At 36.3% G+C, this 24,883-nt stretch overlaps 1 protein-coding gene across 5 annotated transcripts in view; it reads left to right on the top strand.

Moving 5' to 3' along the window:
* The window catches only part of MAPK10 (mitogen-activated protein kinase 10), a 619,297-nt gene extending 595,450 nt beyond the window's left edge, over positions 1-23,847 (top strand). For 3 of the 5 annotated variants that reach the window (XM_032633622.1, XM_032633623.1, XM_032633625.1), the window contains 3 exons: positions 9,098-9,161; positions 10,868-10,945; positions 22,942-23,807. In XM_032633622.1, coding sequence (XP_032489513.1) covers positions 9,098-9,161; positions 10,868-10,945; positions 22,942-23,084 — 285 coding nt within the window. In that variant the 3' untranslated portion in view covers positions 23,085-23,807. Of the gene's footprint in view, positions 1-9,097; positions 9,162-10,867; positions 10,946-22,941 lie in introns of all 5 variants that reach the window. The other 2 variants (XM_032633624.1, XM_032633626.1) reach the window with 1 other exon arrangement.
* The last annotated feature ends 1,036 nt before the right edge of the window (positions 23,848-24,883 follow it).

The following is a 24,883-nucleotide window of genomic DNA, read 5'->3' as shown; positions in this document are numbered from 1 at the left end:
ATAGCATTGTGAGGGTTCCTCCAGCTAGAGACAGCATTGACTTTTTTCCCTGTTGTTCTCTGTTGCTTTGGTTGGTTAAGAAGACTTTTAAATGTACTTATTTCAACAGGTTAAATTACCGTGAACTATATTATAAGCTATAGTTGGGTGGAAAAATGCAAAAAACATGGATTTTACATTCAGATAGATTTGGGTTTAAATGCTGTCTGTGCCACTTACTGATAGGTTGTGTCATTTCTTTGTACTTCAGTTGTATGCCTAGAAGAGGAGGGTTGTTATATGGACTAAATGAGATAATATATGAAAATCAAATTTGTATGTATGGTACTAAGATTCTGAAGATGTCAAGGATGAAAGTGATAAAGCTGTAATAGAATCGGTTACACAAAGTCCAGAAAAACCCAGGATACAGTTGTTTTTTACATATGGTCTTTCTTTTCTGCTTGTGGGTCTCTTCTTTTCCTGTGTGTGTCCTATCTTTCGGTTTCCACTGGTGATTATACAGATAAACATGCTCTAGCTGCCTTCATTTTAAAGAAGAATCAAAGTTGTTATTTTTTTTTTTTTTTACTACACTATTAGCAATGGAAGTACCTTCCATCTTTATAGCCAGGTTTCTGTAAAGAATTAGACTTTGTTTACTCACAATTACTCTAATTCATTTCTCAAGCCTTGAAATTGCTTTCTCTAAGATCACCAGTGCCCTCCTAAGGCCCAAGTCCAAAGAATATTGGCATCTTGTGCATGTTTGCCATTTGAATAGGCTGAAAATGTCCTCCTTTCTGATACATTTCCCACTGATTACTGTGGTGACCGCACTCCTGTTCTCCAGTCAGCAGTGCTGTCTGAGTTGTTTTCTCCTCCCTTAGAATTGGGGATCCCAGGAGTCCTCTCCTATAGCCCTATTTTCTTTTTTCCATGGGAATTTTTGGTATCTTTGACCAACCCTTAACTTTAATTACTACAAATGACTTTCAAATCTATGCATTGTTACATACGGCCGTCCTGAGTTCCAGATCCATAAATCTAACAATAACTAACATTTAGATTGGTATCTCAAAATTAACATGTTGAATTTTGAACTGGACTCATATCCCCTGTCACCCAAAACCGACTCCTTCTCCCCCCCACATCATACCTTTCAATCCATGGCATTACTTTCCCAGGTGATTGAACCAAATCCCTAGGAGTCATTCTACACGCCTCCCAGTCCCCTTCAAATCCAAATTGCCAAAGCTTCTCAGTTCTTCACCACCCCCTGCAAAATACTTCTCAGTGGTGTTACCCAGTCTCATAAGTAGTCCTAAGTCTCATAAATTGTCATTATGTCATATTTCTTACCTCACACTTCCTCTTTCACACAGATCAGTCTGACTTCTGCACCGAAACAGTTCTCGTTAAGGTCATTAATTGTAGTGTCATTCATGTTTCCCTGTCCGTCCTCCTTCCCTCCCTTACAGGATGCCCCCAAGAGCACTTCTTCGAATGATCACCTGCACGTGAATCCCCTTCTTGGGCCCTCCTTGGGGACCCAATGCAAGATAACTTAAAAAAAGAAGAAGAATTAATCAGATAGTTTCCAGAGACAGATTTTATTAACCTTTTATCCCCCTATTGTGGAGTACTTTCAACTCATCAGACTTTTAAAGGGCATTTGCTTCATCTGTAGTATTAGATAGTTTAATTTCTATTCAAGAGCACAGACATACTTCCTAAAACCTGTGTAAACAATTTTAAAAAATCAACTGATGTGTATTACAAGTTTCTCTTTGTCTACTTTTAGAGGCAATTAAATTTTTGGTGATTGGAAACCAAGTCATTGTTTACTGCATAGTAAGGTCACAAAATAGAGAAACATTGTAACACTGAAAAATAACTATTTTTAATCAATTATTTTGATGATTGTGTGTATTGCTATTATACTTTTATTAACTTGGCAGATTGTTGGTAAGACTGTTAAGTGAACATTGAACCTCATTGTGGATAATGAACTGTTCTTGGTACTACAGAGAATATAAAGTTTTAGAAAAAAGTAGAACATACTAAATGGTGTCATTAGCCAAATAAAGAGAGAAAGAAAGAAAGAAAAAAAGAAAGAGGCAAACAAACATATTTAGTGTTATATAAAAAATAATTCTATATAAATGTTTATTTTCCAATCAGGAGGTTAAAATTTTAAGATGTTCTATTCATCAGAAATTTTAAATACTTTTGGAGAACTTATTCTATATATGTAGGGTCAGGGAAATTTAAAATTGAATTTTGCACGTTTCCTTAAACAGATTTTGTGATTTAACTTTGTACTAAAATTCAGTCTTCTTGGTTGAAGCCTTGGTTGAATCACACATCTTTTGGCAATCCTCAAATTGCAAAGGTTAATAAGAAAAAACAAAGCGTGTTTCAATAGGACATAATATCATTTTCTTTGATCCAGCTGCTGAATTAATAGAGAATGCACAAACAGAAAGACAATGCTATTTAAAGCTTTCATTGGCATTTTCAACAAGACTGCAAACACACGCAGAGAAAAAGTAGAACAAAACCATATTGTATGCTTAATTAGGATAAAAGAAGCAGAAAACAAACATCAACATCTTGATGATTATCATATGGTCAGAACATGACTGATATGGAAAAAATGTTAATTCAGGGCTCAAAGATGAATAAAAGGAACAACTATGTACAATTTAGATTTTTCATATCTGGTTCTCATCTCTTTCATATGTGTAGAGGTCCTGATGTTGTCCAAAATATTTTAACAAAAAGCATTTCAGAATATGTGTTGACTGCTTGGGTGATAATTGCCAAGTCTAGCTACATGTGTAGACTGACAGAAAATTGGAGCAGAAATCAGAGTGGTAGGCTCAAATTTGTCATTAATGAAAATCTTTTGTGAGTGTTGAATTATTCAGTTTAGCACGTCTTTAACCCTAAGAATTCCTTCATTCCATCTTTTCTTATAAGAAATCATTCATTTTATCCCTAAGTCTGCCACTAATTAACTCTATGACCATGGACAAATCACCTAATGATCTCTGAGTTTTCATATTCTCATTTGCAAATTGAACAAGGGTGGCACTAGATAATCTCTCAGCTCTCTTCCACCACTAACATTCTATGATGTTGTTGAAAACAGGATTATCTTGAAGATTAAGGAAAGAATAAATTCATACATTTTACTTAGTAAAGAAGTATCACTTAAATATATGATATAAAATGAAGTCACGAGAGAGCAACTTCCACCTTGGGAGAATCAATTAGGAATTTGAATAGGTACTGATTAAAAAGATCTTTTCATCAAGAAATCAAGTCCAGCAGTAAGAACTCAAGAGAATGCCCCCAAAAATCCATATTCCTCAATCCTAATTTTCTTATGTAGAACTGTACTCTTTTATGTATTTTTTTGGCAAGAGCCATATTTTTTATCTGAGTTTTACATTCCTAAAAGTGGAGAAAATGGAAGTAAATGCTAACATGATGTCCTAGAGCAGGAAAGGATACAGCTGCAATTGTTGAGACTTCAGTGGTAGAAAAATGCTGCAATTCAGTTGTTTTCTCCATCCTCCCATTGCCATATAACTTAGATCCCTAATATGCATGTTTCAACATTGCCATATAGGATGCTCACATAATTATCATCCCAACACTTATAAGAGTGAAGGAGCTGAGAGCTATTAATAACTGCAAGGACAGCAAGTACAAACTGGGACTGTTTTGGGCAAATTTAGACATACAGTCACCCTATTTGCTTATTTTTCTATTTCTTGTTTTATAAAGATTTTGATTTAAATATTGTTTAGATACTGTTTCATTATCCCTTACTTTAGATTCAACTCAATTACTATTTGCTCTGAATTATTCTTTAAATTCTTTAAATTAAATTAAACTTTTAGTCAAATTTCTATCATTAATTAGCTATGTGACTTCAAGATATTTTTTAAAAATTTCTTTGAATCTTAGTTTCCTGACTTGAGGTTTATAAGGGTATATATAAAGAGCCTAGCATATAGTATCTTCTCTAAAAAAAAAGTGGCCTCCCTTAATTGGAGAAAAGTGTTCTTCATTTATCAAGCCCTCAAAGATAGTTGGGAGAGCAGATCTAAGAGCATATAACTACCTTTTATTTTTCAGTGTCACAATCTGTTCTGCAGTTCCTTTTTGTTTATTTTTTTATTCATATCCCATATCCATGTTAGCATTGAAGATATTTCTTCTGTATTGTTCCAGTGTTTTAGGTGCTAGCTCATATTGATGTCCCCCACCAAAAGCTGACCTAGATCTTTCTGGGTGTGGTGGCAATTCTGAGGTTTGGAAACCTTTGTGGATTTCAGAAGCATGTTTTCTATCATGCCTTTCTGGTGCCTTGAAAGCCAAAAGCTTTATTTGTTTCATTTCCAAGAAACTTCCAGTTCCTCTTTTTGAAACTCTGATCACTTCTATAACATTGTAATATTCTCATTCTCCATGATTTCTGTAAATGTTCCTTTCTCCTCCCCCTCATCCTCCTTCTTTGACTTATCTTCCTCTGGTCAACCTTTAAACTCTGGTGTCTGTTAGGGGTCCACTTCGGCCCTATACTCTTCCTACCTGCATACTCTCCATGGATGACCTCATCCACTGCCATGATTTCAACAAACACCTCTTGCTGATAGTCTCAAATCTACACATCTCTAGCCAACAGCATTCCTGTGAACATCAGATCATATATTTGATTATCAAATAGACATCTCTGCCAACATAGCACTTAGGCTCATTTCCTTTTATCCATTCTATATTTTTAGTTGGCTCCACTAGTATTGCCATTGTCCAGCTATTCAGCTTAGAAATCTGGGAGTCATTCTTCTTTCCCATCATCACATTCAATCAAAAACAAAATTCTACCAATTTTATTTATTAATATTTATTAAGTATTCTTGAATCCATATTTTCTACCCATTTTTACCTTCCCTACCCCAGTCAGACCTTTTTATTTTTTTCTAGATCATCCAGCAGCTCCCTGACTCTTCTCTCTGAATTCAGTTTGTGTTTTTCTTCAATCCAGCTGTAAATTTGGCCATACCATTCTATTGCATTCTTCAGTGGTTTCTCCCCCATTATGAAGAAGTCTTCATTCCAGTCATGGTAACCAAATCCATCCTTGATCCAGCCTTTCCCTGACCCATCTACTTCTCTATTCACGGCTCTTATCTCTTGTCACTTCTGACCACATAAGTTATAATTCATAATAACAGAACTGGTTCCAGTTCTCTTTGCACGTGCGTGCACTGGAGCAGAGAAGCACACCTCCCTCCAATACCACCACCAACCTCACCACCACCACAACTACAACCACCACCACCATTCTGTTCTCTAGCTTCTGTGGCCTAGAGTCATCTTCTTCTCTCTCCCTTTTTATCTTGTCAATATCCAAGACATCTTTTGCTCACTGAACTAGTACAGGTGTCACCTACTCCAAAAAGAAAAAGGTTTTGCTATAGTTCTGTTACAGTTTCTTTACTCTGCTCCCATATACCACCTACAAATTTCTTTCATTTATCATGTTGTGTATTAATTATCTGTTTTGCATAAGTCTTACCCCACTAAATTGTGAGCTCCTTGAGGTCAGCAGTAACATTATTCAGTTTTGAAATCTCAATTTCTAATATAGCTTAGCATATACTAGGTGCCCCAAACCTTAATTGAATGAATGAATTTAATAAATAAATTAATTAATTCTAATATTTACTAACTCATAGTGACTCGTATTTGGCCATGTGTTTATCTTATTTAATTGAAACAAATAGTATATGTATATATAGTGCCATCATAAAGCACATCTAATCCATTACTGTTTATGCAATCCATATAAATTCCTCTAAGAATTTAAATCAGGGAAGTAGAGCCCAAATCTTCCAAAATAGTAGAAGGGGAATCTCCAGTCTCGAAGAATATTCAAAAACATGCAAATCATAGGCTCTAATAACTCTCCATAAATTATTCTTAATTTCTTCTCACCCTTAATTTTCTCACATCTCAAATTGTTCTAATCTACTAAACTCTCCTAAAATACTCTCTGGGGCCCTTCTCATGATACCCACTCCTCATTTCTTTTTTATTTAGACTGTTACCTAGCAAGAGAGAATCCTTTCTGTTTAATAAAGTGGGGAAAAGGAACAACAGAGCAGTAGACCACTAGCTTCTCTTTAGCGGGGAGGGGCAGAGAGTGTTATAGACCACTGCATGTGACAATTGCTGACTGAGCACATATATATATGTGTTTGAATATGACATTACTCTCTTTGGATTATTGGTCAATTACTATTTTATATTCTTATGTAGAAGACATCTTTATGTGAAGTACTCTTCCACTGCAGGTGATTGAATCTTCTCTTTAAAAAAAAAAAACAACCCAAACAAACCCTGAACATGTACCCCTTTCAACCATAACTATAATGCAAGTGTGTTTAAAGCAGCCCATTGGTTTATTGAAAGGAGAAACCTTGGACTCAGTACTTTGCTTTCTTTCTTTGTAGCTTGTGGTTAGAGTCTATTACTTTGTGCTTTCTACATCAGCAACAGCTGTATGCTAAAGCTCCAAGGAAAACCTCTCTCAAATAGTTCTGTTGCAAAGAGAAAATAACATTTACGAACTTTGACAGAAACTATACCCTTGAGCCGTGTTTAATTTTGAAACTTGAATGGAAAAGTCCACTGCATGGAGAAGCCAGCCACACAGGATCCTGAGCTGAGTCTATTGTTAGAAGAGGCGCCAACAATGCACAGAGCTCTGGGTGGGGTGTGAGCTCTGAGAGCTGTGCACACTGGTCTGCGGGGGACCTGGACAAGGCCCACTTAGATGAGGACCTGACCACAGCTTTATACAAGCTCAGGAAGAGGCAAAGCAGAAAACCTACCACTTGGTGAAGCATCTTTACATAACCAGAGTTTGGCTTTGCATTAGCTTACTTAGATGACAGTTTCACAGATTTTCAAAAATAACTTTGTTTTACTCATTCATTCATTAAATCATCATATTCCTATAATTGGGAAGTTCTTCATAGTTTGGGGTAGAAGGTCCTCCCTCAGTCAGGTCCTGGGGGCAGTGCTCAATCATCCCAGTGCCCTTAACTTTACATAATCAGTGTTTCTGTGTCCTCACTAGTGTTATGGGGTAGGGTGGGGTCTTGTTCTGTTTAGCTCTTTCAGTAAAGGCTACTCAGTCAGCCACATCTGAATCCCAGTAGCTGGTTTAAAGCCTTCTGTCCCAGTAGCAATCACAGGTTTTAAAGGAATGTCTGGCCTCATCAGTAGATGTTTCTCAGTAATTCAGTATTGTGTTAAATTGCCCTACCACGACTAATCAAAGTCTTATATTTTTATATCCAACTACTTCTGTAGTATGTGAGGCTGCCCCAGCATATTAGGGCTAGGATGAGTATTCATGTCTGTTGTGATTCAGGCTACCAGAGATTCTGCGTGCAGTAAAGAAGAACAATTGTGGTATTAGGGTACTGCTCCCAGGCCAAAGAACCTCCCACAGAAGTCAGAAGCTGTCTCTGAAGATATTGTCTGAAATGTTCCTACGACAGCCATTTTTGAGGGATGCTGTCCTAATAGACCTGAGTCACTTTATTGAGTAACTGTTAGTTTCTTACCAAAAAAATGGCTGCTTTGGAGTGTTGGACAGCATGAATTCTGGGACCCCGTCTCATGACACCAGACATTTTGTAGCTCTTCTTTGCCCTGAAGCCATTATTAGCCAATATACCTCCTCAACTTCTTCTCTCTCACCTCTATTTTTCCAAGAGATTTTTTTCTTTCCGTGTTACTTGAGCTGAGTTGGAGCTACTCTATGTCACTGTGATAGATTTCCCTAGGTCCAAACATTGGGAGGAAGAGGTCAGGGAATCTATCTGAGACCTTCCTTCCTGGAAGGCACCTAGATTTGTGAAAATTTCTCTTTTTCCACGTCCAAATTCCTCATAGCAAGAGGAATGCTGATTCAATGTTAGACTAAAGGTCCTGTCACATCATTTCTCCTAGAGAGGGTTAACTCAGGGGCCACTCAGGGGTTCAAGGTGACCCATCTCTCTAGACAACTGGCAGCTGCTTCTGCCTGAGGGGGTAAAATATCTTAAATCATTTAAATATAGGGCACACAGCTATGTATAAAGATGTTTTATGATGCTTTGCACACACAAAAAATTGATTAGATCTAAATATTTCTTTACACTGGGGACTAGTAGTACGATCTGTTGAGAGGTATTAAAGAGTCTTTGACAAATACCGTATGCTAACACATATATATGGAATTTAAGAAAAAAAATGTCATGAAGAACCTGGGGTAAGACAGGAATAAAGACACAGACCTACTAGAGAATGGACTTGATGATATGGGGAGGGGGAAGGGGAAGCTGTGACAAAGCGAAAGAGAGGCATGGACATATATACACTACCAAACGTAAGGTAGATAGCTAGTGGGAAGCAGCCGCATAGCATAGGGAGATCAGCTCCGTGCTTTGTGACTGTCTGGAGGGGTGGGATAGGGAGGGTGGGAGGGAGGGAGATGCAAGAGGGAAGAGATATGGGAACATATGTATATGTATAAATGATTCACTTTGTTATAAAGCAGAAACTAACACGCCATTGTAAAGCAATTATACTCAAAGATGTAAAAAAAAATAATAATAAAAAACAAAGAGTCTTTTTCACAGGGGTCTAAAATGGAACAAAATCTTATCAGTCTGGGATAGTTTCAGTAGGGTTCTATTATAGGGCTAGTGAATGGAGGAAATAGCCTCTGGGTCCTTGTAATCAAGCGTCTTGTTTGATTTTTAAAGACTGAATATTAATTGCTTACACCTGAGTTCTGAATCAGACGGTTTTGGGAAGTGAGCTCTCAGGATTTGGATTCTGCTGGCTTATTTGGCATATAAATGAATCCTTCATAAGCTTGTGGGGAAATTTTAACTTATGTACCACTGTAATTACTCCACAATTTATATGAGATTCTGATCACCACTAAAATCAATGAATAGCAAAATATTCTCATGCATTGTAAGAGTTTAGTTATTTTTAGTTTATTACAGAAGGTTTATTGTCTGTTTTTATTCTGCAGCCCCCACCCCAGATATACGACAAACAGCTGGATGAAAGAGAACACACCATTGAAGAATGGAAAGGTGACCCTACTGCTTAAATAAGTGTACCTTTTGCATTATTGAAACTCAGAAAACATCTTTAAGGCTTTTCCTTTTAAAACAATTTACTAACAGATGATTTTCTAAGTGCTATCCTCTTAGACCATTTTCAAAGCTCCTAAAACTTCATCTGTCTTTTCATACTAATAACAGTATTGCATTTACTCAAGAATGAAAGGAATTAATTACTGACACTTTATAAAAATTAGTACTGATTGTCAAAATATTTGTCATGGTGGAGGGCAAACTTTAATTCAAAATTTCAGAATTAAACATTCCATGTTTATACATAAAATTATCACATAAAATGGATAAAATTATGCCTGAGATGGTTTTAGTCATCATAGAATAAAAGATAGTGAATATATGAATTCATTCACTTGATTTATAGGACTCAAGAATTTAAATGAAAATTCATGTATCTGAGTGGCTTATTCTCCTTTAAAGTAAGAAAAGAGTAAATGAATACATTAATTAACTTTTTTTTCAAGAAAACTTTTTCAAACACATACTGCATGATCAAGGTCATAGTCAGCGTAAGACAAGGTAGAGAAGAATTGTTCCACTAACATAAATAACCACAGAGTAGAATAAATATGATAAAGCCAAATGCAGATTATAACACATGATTAGGTCATTATGAGGAGGAACATAAAGGGGAGATCTGAAGGGAAGAAACATTTGAGCAACCTTGAAAGAATTAATAATTATAAGTTTGGAAAAGAAAAAAAAATTTGAGGAAAATACCAGAATGAAGATATAAGAGGAAACCAACCGGTAAGAATGAGCAAAAAGTGTTATAAAGTTAGTAAAGAGAATCCCCTGTTCAAGAGGTCATGTTGGAGAGTATGGAAAAATAAGCACATATAAACAGTAGATCAAGTAAAAAAAAAGATGAGGATGATAGACAGAAAAAGACTTGATTTGATCTAAATAAGGACCAGAAGGCACTCAGGTGTTCATGATTAGGTAAGTGATAGGGTATAAATATCACTTGAGGAGGATGGACATAGACTAAATTCTGAAAAACTGAAGAAATACCTGTAAAGGATGATGATTATATAAATTGTAAGCCATTGCAAAGCACGAATGAATGGCACAGAATAATTTGTAGCTAAAAGCTATAAAGTAAAAAGTAATGAAGATATACATATTTTTAATTCTAGTAATGAAAAAGCCAGAGATGGATGCAAGTTTGGGAATAAATATAATAATTTTTTAATGTTGGATTTTATGCAAGTTTAGTTTTACAAATCCAAGATTTGAATCTAGCAAAAAGATGAATAAGAGTTGGAAAACTGATAGAAAGTAACAATATAAAGCCACAAGAAGAATATGTGTATCTCTTAGGAAGTGAACATAAAAGACAAATGAAGGTTCAAAACTGAGCCATTAAAATCCATAAGAGATAAAATTAGAAAGCATCAGAAATCTCCCAAAGAATTCAGAAAACAAGTAACGTGTACTCTTCATACATTTTCTTGGTCAAATGCTTTATTGAGCACTTACTTTTGCCAGGCTCTGTGTTATTTCAAGAAAATGTAGAAATAGAAGAGTAAAGAAATTCCACTTGGTTTGTAATTTACTCAGCCTCACCAACATGTTATTACTTGTCAGTAACTAATGAATCTCCTCTTTGGGTTAAGGAGGAAATTGACTTTTATAACACTAATAACTGTTTCTTACAGAACTTATTTACAAGGAAGTCATGAATTCAGAAGAAAAGACTAAGAATGGCGTTGTGAAAGGACAGCCTTCTCCTTCAGGTACTCACTCTCAGTGAATAACCAATAAACCAATACTCGTGTATTTTTCTTGGCCTTAAGGAGAGATTGCGGTCAATAACATTGCCAATAGAGCACATGAACTAATATCACATGACTCTTTTTCCCTCAAATGATTTTAGTTTTATTCCTTTTGATATTTAGTGTGGCATTCATTCTGATTATTCTGATTATAATGACCTAGAACAAGAGTTCTTTCAGAACTTGTTTTAAGGTAATAAGGAATCTTAAAGAAATGTTAACATGGGCTGGTTAAAGGGTAACTGTGCCTCATCAAAATTCAGAACCATAATGCCCTCTTGACCACCAAGTCAATGTAGAGTTCAGGAATCCCTCCAGCCAAAACCTTTTCCTTCATTCACTCTAATGTTTGCACTCTTAGCAAGGTTGATGTAACCATAGTTGAAGCCTTAACCAAGATGAGATCCAATTAAAGTCAGCATAGAAAATCTTTCAGTTTGCAATCTACAGAATCTAACACACATTTGTACATATACATATTTTACTGATCTTACTAATGTGCTTTAGAATTATTTGAGGTAACTTACTTACACTTATTAATGCTAGTATATTTTTCCTAAGACTTATGCTTTGAATAGAAAGAGAATATCTTTAGATTTAAACAACACTCAGATCATGCTGGCAAAAATGTAGACTGCAGATTATTAGTTTAGAGGAAAGTAGACCTGGTGTCCTACCTTTGATGTATAATTTTTTCCCATGCACTTTATTTTTTCATTTCCATCTTTATTTTTTTATACTTTTTATTGGAGTATAGTTGATTTACAATGTTGTGTTAGTTTCAGGTGTATAGCAAAGTGAATCAGTTATACATATACATATATCCACCCTTTTTTAGATTCTTTTCCCATATTGGTTATTATAGAGGTTTAAGTAGAGTTCCCTGTGCTATACAGTAGGTCCTTGTTAGTTATCCATTTTATGTATAGTAGTGTGTATATATATCAATCCCAATCTCCCAATTTATCCCTCCCCTCCCTTTCCCTCCTGGTAACCATAAGTTTGTTTTCTACATTTGTGACTCTATTTCTGTTTTGTAAATAAGTTCATTTGCACCATTTTTTTTAAGATTCCACATATAAGTGATATCATGTGATATTTGTCTTTCTCTGCCTGACTTACTTCACTCAGTATGACAATCTCTAGGTTCATGTTGCTGCAGATGGCATTATTTTGTTACTTTTTATGGCTGAGTAATATTCCATTGTATATATGTACTACATCTTCTTTATCCATTCATTTGTCAATGGGAATTTAGCTTGCTTCCCTGTCCTGGCTATTGTGAATAGTGCTGCAATGAACATTGGGGTGCATGTGCCTTTTTGAATTATGGTTTTCTCAGGGTCTATGCCCAGGAGTGGGATTGCTGGGTCATATGGTAGTTCCATATTTAGTTTTTTAGGGAACTTCCATAGTCTTCTCCATAGTGGTATGGAGGTTACCATGCACTTTAACTTGCTTCGGGAAACAGGTAGAATGAATTAATCAATTCTTCACACTGATAACTGCTCTTTAGTTTGTACCCACAGCCACTCTGATGCCCAAACAGATGCAATTCTTGTATGACCTGCGTTTCTCACCTCTAGATTTGAGGAAATGTCCAATTCTATCTCAAGTCTTCCCTTTCCTCAAAGAGGGTTAAGGGAATCATTGGGGTTGGTAGTCTACCCACCCTATTTATTCAGCCTAGCATCCATATCAATACAGGTCTGTAGAAGCTGCTTCTAACTTACCTGCATGTTCCATCTGCTGCTGATTAAAGAACCCAAAGACTGAATCCTACAGCCTCAAGATACCACCTGCTAAGGCAGAAAGACTCCTTACCTTAAGAATTCCCATAATGGCCAGAACATATTTTCTTATAATCATTAAGAAGACGAAATACCAGGATCCAGTGAAGGGTGACCTAGCATCTTAGGCTGGGACTGGACAAGTTTAGCAGAGTGTCATCTTTATTTGAAATTATCATGAATTCATCTTTTTTCCCTTTTACAAAGAGCTCAGAATCATGCCACCCACTCCAGAATGCCCCATCTTCTGCTCATCTCCTCCTCCACTTTCCCCTTGGCCCCAACCAGGTCTCCACAGCAACTAATCTGTGATGACATAAAAATTCATAATTCTCTTTTCAATACTTTCACAACACTTCTACAAAAGTCTTCTTATTCCCATGATTCATTTTATGCAAACTGTACAGCTCAGAGTGGGAAAAATGGGATCAGAAATGGTACAAGTGAGATCCATTAATCATTAATTAATGAATGGTCTGCCATATGAAGAAAGGTTTAAGTATTTGGTAAAGGAACAAAGTTTGTATGTTATTAAGGCCTAATTCTTTAATCATTAAAACCATAATTCTTATGCAAAAATAAAGTGATTGCATGAAGAAGTTTCTTTTAACTCATTAATGAGGGAAATGGTAGAATAGCAGTTCCATGAAGATATGAGAAATTAGGATTTACATAGTCTGTGGAAAAAAGAACACTGAAATAAGATTACTAAATTAAATCAAAACTTGTAAATGTCCTACAGGGCAACCAGACCTATCTTTGTGGTTATGTTTTCTACCAGGCAGAAAAAAAACCCAACAGTTTCACTTTATCAGCTTTCTACGAGTTTACAGTGTTGTAAAACGTCTGGACCCTAATCAATTGCGAATATTAAGTCCAAAAAGTTATGTTCCACAAAACAGGCAGATGACCCTTAAGAGGGCTTGTTAAAAATTGCTCAAGTATTGGGCTTCCCTGGTGGCGCAGTGGTTGAGAGTCTGCCTGCCGATGCAGGGGACGCGGATGCAGGGGACGCGGGTTCGTGCCCCGGTCCGGGAAGATATCCCACATGCCTCGGAGCGGCTGGGCCCGTGAGCCACGGCCGCTGGGCCTGCGCGTCCGGAGCCTGTGCTCCGCGGCAGGAAAGGCCGCAACAGTGAGAGGCTCGCGTACTGCAAAAAAAAAAAAAAAAATGCTCAAGTATGATATTAAAAAGTTACATGCTCATTTTTTGCACTAATCCCAAGTGTTGGATAATTTTCCTGAACAGTGTCTAAGGCTATTGACATAAATAATTTCTACATGCTCTGAATAGATGAACCTGAGTCCTGACTGAGTAAATCCTTTTTAAGTTTGCAAGAAATACATTTAAGGTGAATAAAGCTGAAGACTAGTCTACAGAGCAGTTTGTTATTTCTGGAATGACTGGAAAATAAATGAATTCCACTACAATATTTAATGATGAATATAACTAGTCATAGAGAAATTAAAATATTGGCCAGAATGCACAAGATTGCTGCCAATTCAGATTCAATTTGTTTAAAATCAAACACATCCTCTCTATTTAGACTCACCCACTCAGCAGTAAATTTCTTCTCAACATTCCCATTTCTATTAATGGCAGCTCTATTTTCTTAGCCTCCCAGCCTGAAACCCTTGATTGATTTTTACTCCATACTCACCTTATGACTGAGTCATTTTCTACATCCTAAAAATTTTGTTTGCTGGATGTCTTACATCTAATTACCATGCCTTTCCTTTAACAGCGTTATGATTGAAGTTTTCCTGAAATAATTTTCCAGACTTCAGTCTCTACCTAAGTTGATATTTCAAAACTATAGGTTTGAGCAATAATTCCACTGATCAATGCCTCCAATGGCTTTGCATCACTTATAATTTAAGCCTAGTAACCTCTCCCTGACATGGATAGCCCTCTGTAATCCACGTTTTTCCACCTTTCATACTACACCCATTCTAGGGTCCTGTATTACCATTGTCTTACTTGACTGGATCCCCACCTTTTGGAATGCTGCCCATTCATAAGTATTCTCTTATTAAATAACACCTTGTTCCAAAATATTTTTTATATCTGTTCCAAAAGACTTTTCATATCTTCCCAAAGAATAGGATCTTTTCTTCATATGGGTCCTACTAGTACCTTAGTATTTTAAACAGTCTTATTACCCTTATTGATTGAAATTCACTGAGAAGAAAGATGGTATGTATTCACCTTTGTATATCATGCAGTGCCTGAGTGTTGTGCCTTGCATATAATAGTAGCTTGATAAATATTTGAAAATTGCTGCTCAGGTTCTCCCTCAGCATGTTTCTTGGTGCTATTCCAAAGACAGAATTCAGGACAGGATTATAACTTTAATATAGTATGTGATTCAGTATGTTCTTATGCCAATAAATATTTATTCACCCTATTAATCACCATGAAGATAAATTAACCAAGTATCAGTACATAAATTGTTGCTTTTGGCATTTGCTCATGCTTCAGATATAAAGTTTTGCTGCTTTCAGGTGGTTGTTTGATTTATTCATTTTTAGAAATGCATATTCCTCAATTTCTTTTGCATGCCTGTTTAGTTTAATATGTTAATGATTAATTATAAAATATGCCATGTAGGCTCTATGTGCATGTGAAAAGACCAAACTATTTTTTAACCATTCCAACTACCTGTAACAATACTAAATTATCTACCTTCTACGCATGCTCTAAACTATAGTTGACTGGCTTAAACAATTTATAGTTAAAATGATTATGGATTCAGTCTTTCACAACATGATTTTAAAGGAAAATATTCCTGGCTTAATTTTGAGAAATCATATGTATGATATATATTATATGACATATTTGTGTCTGATGTATTTGTGTGCATCATGTGGAGACATAGAATAGCCATGTGCTGGAGTTGACTCTTGCAGCTCATGAGAGCCACTTGTATACATCCAACTATGAGTTTTTTGACCTCATATTGTAGCTTGAAATCTACCATGTAAGATTTAAGACATAGAAATTGGCTGACTCTACAAATCAAGGCATTCCTCCCCCCGGAGAGCCAATTGTTAAATTTTTATTGGAACACTACTGTGTGTGTGTGTGTGTGTGTTTGTGTGTGGTATATATATATATGCATGCAGTAACCTATGCTGGAAAGAAAAAGCAATTACCAAGAAAACTTTTGAAAAGTCAGCTTTTTTTGCATTCTTCATTATATTCACCTTTTCTCATTAATGTTGCATATCACATTTTATTTTGTAAATAGCTAGGATGAAGTAATATTACAACATAGATTCCCTTAATATTCAGTCACAACAATGCTGGGAGCCCTGCAGCAAGGAAATAAGTTAATGTGGTTTCTCAGTGATAAAATTGTTCTAATACCCAAACTCATGTTTTAGTGATGCTTTTTAAAATGTAAATAGGAAGTTAAATGTACATTTGCCTAATAATACACAGGTTTGAAATTTATTGATGGACTTGTATATCAATAAGAAATAAATCTAAACCTCAGATACATTTCTAAGTAAATAATTGTACTCCCTTCTGCTATCTGATTTCATTTGAATAGTGATTTATTTTCAGTAGCATGGCTGCTTGCTTTCTGAATTGATTTGCAAAGATTGCTGAGGGAATAGCAGTCCGTGAATATAAATAAATTTTCATCTAAAAGTATTTGTTATAGAACGTTAGAGCTAGAACAGACTAGGAAGTCATCTAGCTCTCAGTCTGTTCACGGCCTCATTGTGCCTGAGAAGGAAACATCCCACAAGTAACAATGACTCACCCAAGATAGGGATGCTTAACATCAGGATGGGTAGAGAGTTTTTAGAAACTCTACGTGGAAGATAAAGCTCTTCAGGTGATTTTAACATATAGCCCTTCCCCCTCCATATTCTGCATCCCATGAGAGTGTGTCCCTCCCAATTAGTCACAGATCTAGTCCAATACTTTTTTTACTTAAAAACCTCAGCCCCAAACAAATTGAAACTGAAGATCACAAAGACAGAGAAGGAATATATCTCAGTGATTTTTTTAAAATTGTAGTAGTTCTTCTAATTCTTTGTGTCTACTTTTTTTTAATGTTTGGATAGGTCAGGAAAATAATTTCCTTTAAAAAGCAGAACAACCTTTTCCCCTGAAATAATGAATACCTTTGGCTAGATAACTTCTAGCTGATAAATTTTTGTTATTGTAAGTTACTTCTTTCCATAAAACCTAATTTTTTCCGGGTAAAGTTGAAAGTAGCTAGTATTTTTTATTTGCAACTCTGTTAGTATTTTCAGTTAATTTTAATGACATTTTTATTGACAAAAATTTGTAATGCTTTATTGATGATAAACATTTAAAAAAATGTCTATCTTTACTGGTTTCTCTGAAAACAATATAGGAAGAAGGGATATTTATCACACTGCTAGTATATCCTGGGCAAGTGGACATTATAATCAAGTTCAATTCAGTTCCGTTCTATTTAAGAGATTGTCACAAACTGTTTGGCAGTAAATTAATAACTTGAAACCAAAATCTATGTCTGGACCCTTCTATTATTTGTATTTGGTTTTATGGTTTAAATGTTCATTTATTGCCTACACAAAAAACAGACTTGAGAGGATCATCCTGTAAAGCCAGAGGTGGCTACAGTCAAGAGGCATATATTATGGTGCAATAGAAAAAGTAATACAAAAGTAAAAGTTTTTTTATATTATAGTGGGGGACAATTTTTAACAACCATCTCTTTTAAATAAATGACTGATTATCGCATTTACTAATTTCTATGCTGTAAATATTCTCACTGTGATCAACTTCAAGCTACTGATGTGACATCAGAGAGGGCAGAGTTGGAAAGAAATGCTAATAACTGACTCTCAAAAGCCTCTAAAAGCTACTCCAGCACACCACTAGATAATACACGATTCTCCCACCATAGCACTGTATAAAGAGGAACTCTTCTCATACAACCCTTCTCATGGGAATGAAATGGAGATTTTATAGAGGAAGCATTAGAGGAGAGGTTGAGAACCTCTTTTAATACATTTGTGCTATAAGAAATCAGGAACAATAATCTACGGAACCCTAGAAATACAGCTGATAAAGATTCTGAACTTTGAGTAACTGAATACCAACTATAATTTGCATTCAACTTTGATAACATAGATGGCAGGACCATTCCAACATAGAAGATAGAAATTACAGAAAGCCAGCTGATGAACAAAAGGAGTAGAAAGACAACTACAACAAAGTGATTTCCCTTAGCCAAAACTAGGTCAGCAGTTTCATCCATTTCATAGCAGGGAGAAATTTGCTTTCCCTCACAGAACCTCTCTAGAAGAGTACACACAAAAGATACTCAGCATTTTGTTAAACTGAGTACTTATTCTGTGCTCAAGAGTTGGGATAGAGGAAGATAGAAGAAATTAAGAAATATAATGAAAGAAATCAAAAGAAGCAAGGGAAACATAAACATGAAATAATCATGTGACAAAACTATATATAACGGGCTAACCCATATGGCATAACACTTAGAATGGTAAGTACGTTGAAAATATGCTGATTATAAAATAGGTGCAGTAGGAATGTGATCCCCTGTATATGAAGAATTTATTAAAAGCTGCCCTGACTTTTGTTGCCTTCATTCAGAATTATTTATAGATAAAAATTTGTGTTTTACTGGGGAAATTTCCTCAATATTTTTGGTAGAATTTCTCTAGCTGCCATTGTTGTGGGTTTGTGTTTATTTGTAAACATCAATCTTATAAGGGAGCCTAATCTCAGCTGAGTCTTATCTCACCCTGCTTGAATCAGTACTCAGCTTTAACTGTGACGATTAGAACATGTCCACATAATCAATTTCAACCAGGAAAGGAGAAAAAGCTTATCTCAAAAGGATACCAGGTCTATTTTGTTGAGATACTTTAAAATACTTTTTGGTTTGCATTAAGCCAAGGGACACAGAATAGCTAAAACAATCTTGAAAAAGAACACAGTTGGAGGATTCATACTTCCTTATTTCAAAACTTACCATAAATCTGTAATAGTCAAGACAGTGTGGTATTTGCATGAATATACACATACAGATCATTGAAATGAAATTGAGAGTGCAGAAATAAAGCCTTATGTTTATGGTCAATTGATTTTTAACAAGGATTTCAAGACAATTCCATGGGCAAAGAATAGTCTTTTCAGTAATTGGAGCTGGGATAACTAGATCTCCACATGCAAAAGAATGAATGTGAATCTCTACCTCATCATATGCAAAAATGAAACACAAAATGGATCATAGACTTAAATGTAAGGGGTAAAATTATAAAATATAGGAGTAAATCTTCATGATCTTTGGTTAGGAAATGGTTTCTTAGATATGACACTAAAAGCACAAATGACAAAAAACATAGTTAAATCCAACTTAATATTTAAAAAGTGTGCTTCAAAAGACACCATCAAGAAAGTGAAAAGAGGGCTTCCCTGGTGGCACAGTGGTTGAGAGTCCACCGGCTGATGCAGGGGACATGGGTTCGTGCCCCGGTCTGGGAAGATCCCACATGCTGTGGAGCGGCTGGGCCCGTGAGCCATGGCCACTGAGCCTGCGCATCTGGAGCCTGTGCTCCACAATGGGAGAGGCCACAACAGTGAGAGGCCTGCATACCGAAAAAAAAAAAAAAAAAGAAAGTGAAAAGACAATCCATAGAACAGGAGGAAAACATCAGCAAATCTTACATGATAAGGGACTTGTATCCATAATATATAAAGAACTCTTACAATCCACTAATAAAAAGAACATAACACAATATAAAAAGTGGCCAAAGTAGCTGAACAGACATTTCTCCAAAGAAGATATACAAATGTTTAACAAGCACATGAAAAGCCATCAGGAAAATGCAAATAAATCACAATGAGATACCATTTCACATACATTAGGATGGCTATCATCAAAAAGATAGATAATAAGTGTTGGAGAGGATAGGGGAAAATTGGAGCCCTCATACACTACTAGTAGGAATGTAAACTGATGAAGCCAATTTGAAAAACCAGTTTGGCTGTTCCTCAAATATTAAACATAGAGCTATTCTATGACCCAGCAGTTCTCCTCTTAAGTATTTACCCAAGAGAAATAAAACCTTGTACATTAATGCTCATAACAACATTATTCATAATAGCCAGAAAGTAGAAACAACCTAAATGTCCATCAAATGACCAGTGACTAATAAATAGTTAAATAAAAGTGATGTATTCATACAGTAGAATGTTATTCAGCCATAAAAAGGAATGAAGTAGTGATTTAAATGAACCTTGAAAACATTATGCTGTGTGAAAGAAACCAGTCACAAAAGGTCACATATTGTATGATTCCATTTAACTGATATGTCCAGAATAGACAATTTTATAGAGACAGAAAGTAAGTTAGTCATTGCCTCAGGTTGGTAAGAAACAGAGTATAAGGTTTCCTTTTGGGGTGATGAAAACACTACAAATTGATTCTTGTGATGGTTGCACAACTTTGTGACTATCCTAAAACAACATTGAATTGTACAAATTAGATTTGTGAATTTTGTCTCAATGAAACTGTTACAAAAATTTACATGGGCAATATTTTATATTTCAAGTCAAAACTAAATCTAAACTCTAGTACTGTGATTTGAAAGCCATCTGTAGTATAGGGATTTATCATCTAGGAGATAAATGGACAGTAATCTCACTCTGTTGGCCCACAATTGATCAAGTCTTTATTAGAATCCTATATCTAGTTTTAATCACTACCCTTTAATAATGATGTGGAAAAATTGAATATGATTCTGAGAAGCCCATCACGGTGATGCTCAATTATTACAGGCCAAAGCTGAGAGGATGAGGATGTTGGTATAATTTAATCTAGAATCAAGGAGAAAAGCAGAGCTGGGTATTTGGGCTATGTAATCAAGGGTTGTCTGCTGACAAAGGAAATCTACTAGCATATGTCATGAGAGGAAATGAACTAGCTCTGCACCATATCTGTAAAGGATGTAATTAAGTAAAGTTGGAATAAATTGAAACCAGATAACTTCACATTATATATTTTTTCTGATAATGAGAGTAAAATTATTTACAGGAAGATGTTAACAAGACAGATTTAAAAATCTAGAGGTACTTAAGATTAGGAAGTACAGATACTTTTAAGAGTTTAAAGAACATGAAAAATGCATAAGCCTTTTGTGTATGAAAATACAGGATACAAATGGATATACATTAAATGATTACAGTTAAAGAAACTTCCTAGCAAAAAGACTAGAAAGAAATATAACAGAAGTTTAACCGTTCTTATCATTAATTTGAGGATGAGTGCATATTGTTACCTTTTTTCCTGTATTTTTTATATTTCTCATAATTTACATAAATATATTTATAATCAACAAACAAAAATTTAAAAAGCATATAGGGTACATATAATCTGTTTTAGTTTATGTGTGTGTGTCCTCTCCAGATACTGTCACATTTTCTTAAAAATATTTGTTATTTATTTATTTACTTATTATTTATTTATTTACTTACTTATTACTGCATTAGGTGTCTATTGCTGTACGCGGGCTTTCTCTAGTTGCGGTGAGCGGGGGCTACTCTTCGTAGCGGTGTGCGGGCTTCTCATTGCGGTGCCTTCTCTTGTTGCGGAGCATGGGCTCTAGGTGCATGGGCTTCAGTAGTGGCATGCGGGCTCAGTAGTTGTGGCTCATGGGCTCTGGAGTGAAGGCTGAGTAGTTGTGGTGCACGAGCTCAGTTGCTCATGCACGTGGAATCTTCCTGGATCAGGGCTCGAACCCGTGTCCCCTGCATTGGCAGGCGGATTCTTAACCACTGCGCCACCAGGGAAGTCCAAATGTCACATTTTAATCACATTTTTTCCGCAGGCAAGAAATGTCTATGCCAGGAACAAAGAGATTGTGTTAACCTCTCCACTTCATTAGATTTTTTTTCTGAATTATTAGATCTATCTGATAACACTGTCTTATTTGGGATTTATGATTTTCACCAAATATATCTTACACACTATATTTTCTCAAATAAAATACAATGTAGTGAGAATTCCTCATCTCTTATTTTAGATGCTTATACTTTAGATATTTTTAATAGCGAACTATTTCACAAAACATACATTTTACCACCCATATTGCTTGAGTATAAAGAATCTATAAAGAGAAAAAGTAATTGGACTCTTTCCAGGGTGCTCTGGTTTAATTCCATTTTACAATACCACTGGCTCATCTTTCCTTTGTGGTTCTCAAAGCTGTTGTAGCTCAGCAAGTATTTACTGAGTGATTACCATGAGCAAGTTTCTTCTCAGAGTTTCAAAGTCTTTATATTCCCACATAGCAGATAAATTTTAAAAATTTTGCAAATTAATCTAAGTTAGTAATTCAGAGTTCTTATTTGGAGATTCCCAGGTAAGCAAGCCTGCTGGAAAGTAAACACACAATCAAGAGGTGTGCTCCGGCTTCTATTCTTTTTTTGGTCTATGGTAACTTTCATCCACAGTCCTAGTTGGCTTTTCTATATGGACTTTTAAGTTTGATGTCAAATTAATGACTATGTAATAATATTTACTTAATATACATTCATTTCTCTAGAACTGTAGCCTCCAAGTAATTCTGATTTCTGGGCTTCCCCTCAGGCCATATTTCTGGGGTAGGCATCTTATGTGTGTTTGTTTTAGCTCACTGAATTTGAAAGCATCCAGGCTCAGATGATTACATTAAAGGGTTTTGCTCATTTGCCTTCTCCATAGAACAGTGGTCTTCAGCCCTTGACACCACAGTCTCTGGGGAGCTTTTAAAACATGCAAATGCCTTGACTTCACCCAAGGCCAACTGTATTACAATATTGGAGGTACAAGGGGTGATTGGGGTTTTTAGTGGTGTTTTATTGTTTATTTTTTTGTTTTCCTTTAAGAGCATTACAGGTGATCTCCAAGGTAGAGTGAGATTTGACAATTACTGCATTAGCCTGTGAATAACTTGTGACCAGGGATGCTGTGTTGTTATCTTGATTTTCACCATCTAATACAGTGCTCTGTATTCGTTGTTCTATGAAAGTTTGTTGAATGAGTGATGGAGCAGGCATCCCCTATCATATTTGCCCGTGCCTGCAACCTGAGTGACATTCAGCTGAGTCCAGTTCCAGGTTTAGTCATGTTGGTCTTCATTTTCTTAGCACAGGTGCAGCAGTGAACACCAGTGAGAGTCTCCCTCCATCCTCGTCTGTCAACGATATCTCCTCCATGTCCACCGACCAGACCCTGGCATCTGACACTGACAGCAGCCTGGAAGCCTCGGCAGGACCCCTGGGTTGTTGCAGGTGACTAGCCGCCTGCCTGCGAAACCCAGCGTTCTTCAGGAGATGATGTGATGGAACACACACACGCAGACATTCACGCACACACACAAACACAGACATGCAACGACAAGAAAACAGCAAGGGAGAGAATCCAAGCCTAAAATTGAAACAAATCTTTCAGCCTGCTTCTTCTCCAGAGTTCTGTATTACAGCTAAGCCAAATGTATATTTAACTTCTAGTTGCTCTTGCTTTGGTCTTCTTCTAATGATGCTTACTACAGAAAGCAAATCAAACACAATTAGAGAAGCCTTTTCCATAAAGTGTAATTTTAATGGCTGCAGAACCAGCGACCTGTAACTGCCCTTTCAAATGGCATGACAAGGTGTGCAGTGGTCCCATCCAGCATGTGTGTGTCTCTATCTTGCATCTACCTGCTCCTTTTGGCCTAGTCAGATGGATGTAGATACAGATCCGCATGTGTCTGTATTCATACAGCATACTTACTTAGAGATGCTACTGTCCGTGTCCTCAGGGCTCTACCAAGACATCATGCACTGGGGTACCACATGGTCCATTTCATGTGATCTATTACTCTGACATAAACCCATCTGTAATATATTGCCAGTATATAAGCTATTTAGTTTGTTAATTGATTAAGCTGTATGTCTTACAAGAAAACATGTAAAGGGGGGAACATGGGGGGAGTGAGCTCTCTTGGACCCTTGAAGATGTAGCTTCCAAATTTGAACTGATTAAATGGCACCTGTATACCAATTTCTAGAAAGAACATATGTGATGCTTATGTACAGTGTGGGGTGGGAGGGGGTAACAGTTTCCAGGTGCTAAATGTGTTTTGACCTTTAGAAGGAAGGCAGGAATAAAGGCTGAGGGTCTTTTCTCTGATAGAGAGTGGTGGGGCAGTGTGGAGGAAGGCCTGAAGGAGATTATTAGCCAGATACTAAGAGACACCAACATTCATATTTTAGAAAGGAGACCCCGTTTGCTGTTTACAAATTATGTGTCACAACTGTCAGGTGAAGAGGCAGGGTTAGTGTGTACATATCTGATGGTAAGAACCCTTCCCTGAAACAGAGTGGAATTGCTTCCGTACGGTATCCCTAACAGAAAATGAGCCTACCTAGGCTATTTTCAGATTGTAAGTTGTGTTTTCCATGAGTGTGCTACTTTCCAGGTTTATAACTTGCCAAGGTCTTATTTAGAGAAGAAATATTACTGCCCTCTTCTAGAATTAAAAAAAAATTACTTAAAAAATACCCAAAGCCCAGGGTGATCCTCAGGTTAGCCTTTGAAAACATTTCCACAGACATTCCTCAGGGGTTTCTGCGACTCCTTAATATGGCTGATGTTTCATGTTTATTTGTTTATTTCATACATTTCAACAATCCAAGAAGGGCTGATCATCTGAATTTTGTACCGCAGGTGACACGACAGCAATAACTCTGCCCATAAGTTACTGCTGCTAAGTAGCTTTAGCAATAGAGTGTCTTAAAAGCCATGAAGCATTTATGTCAATGTTTAGCAAAATCTCCTGAATTTAGCTCAAATTAAATGAAAGTGCTTTCCTGGGCACTTAAGGAGGCACTGTGAAACATCCTGGTTCTATACAAGGCGATACCAGGGTGACTTCTCAGCAATAATAGGGACCAGGTCGAGGCTTCTCTTCTTATTCACTTTGGTGAAGTATTCATCACAGCTCTTTGCACTCTGACCATTTTGGTGCTCACCAGTGCGGTGGTATTTCACCTGAAGAAGAAGTGAAACGCATGGGATGGGTGGTTGATATGTGTGAGATGACTGGCAAA

The sequence above is a fragment of the Phocoena sinus genome, chromosome 5 (assembly GCF_008692025.1).
Source record: "Phocoena sinus isolate mPhoSin1 chromosome 5, mPhoSin1.pri, whole genome shotgun sequence".
NCBI lineage: Eukaryota > Metazoa > Chordata > Mammalia > Artiodactyla > Phocoenidae > Phocoena > Phocoena sinus.
This window is presented reverse-complemented; position numbering and strand designations above follow the sequence as displayed.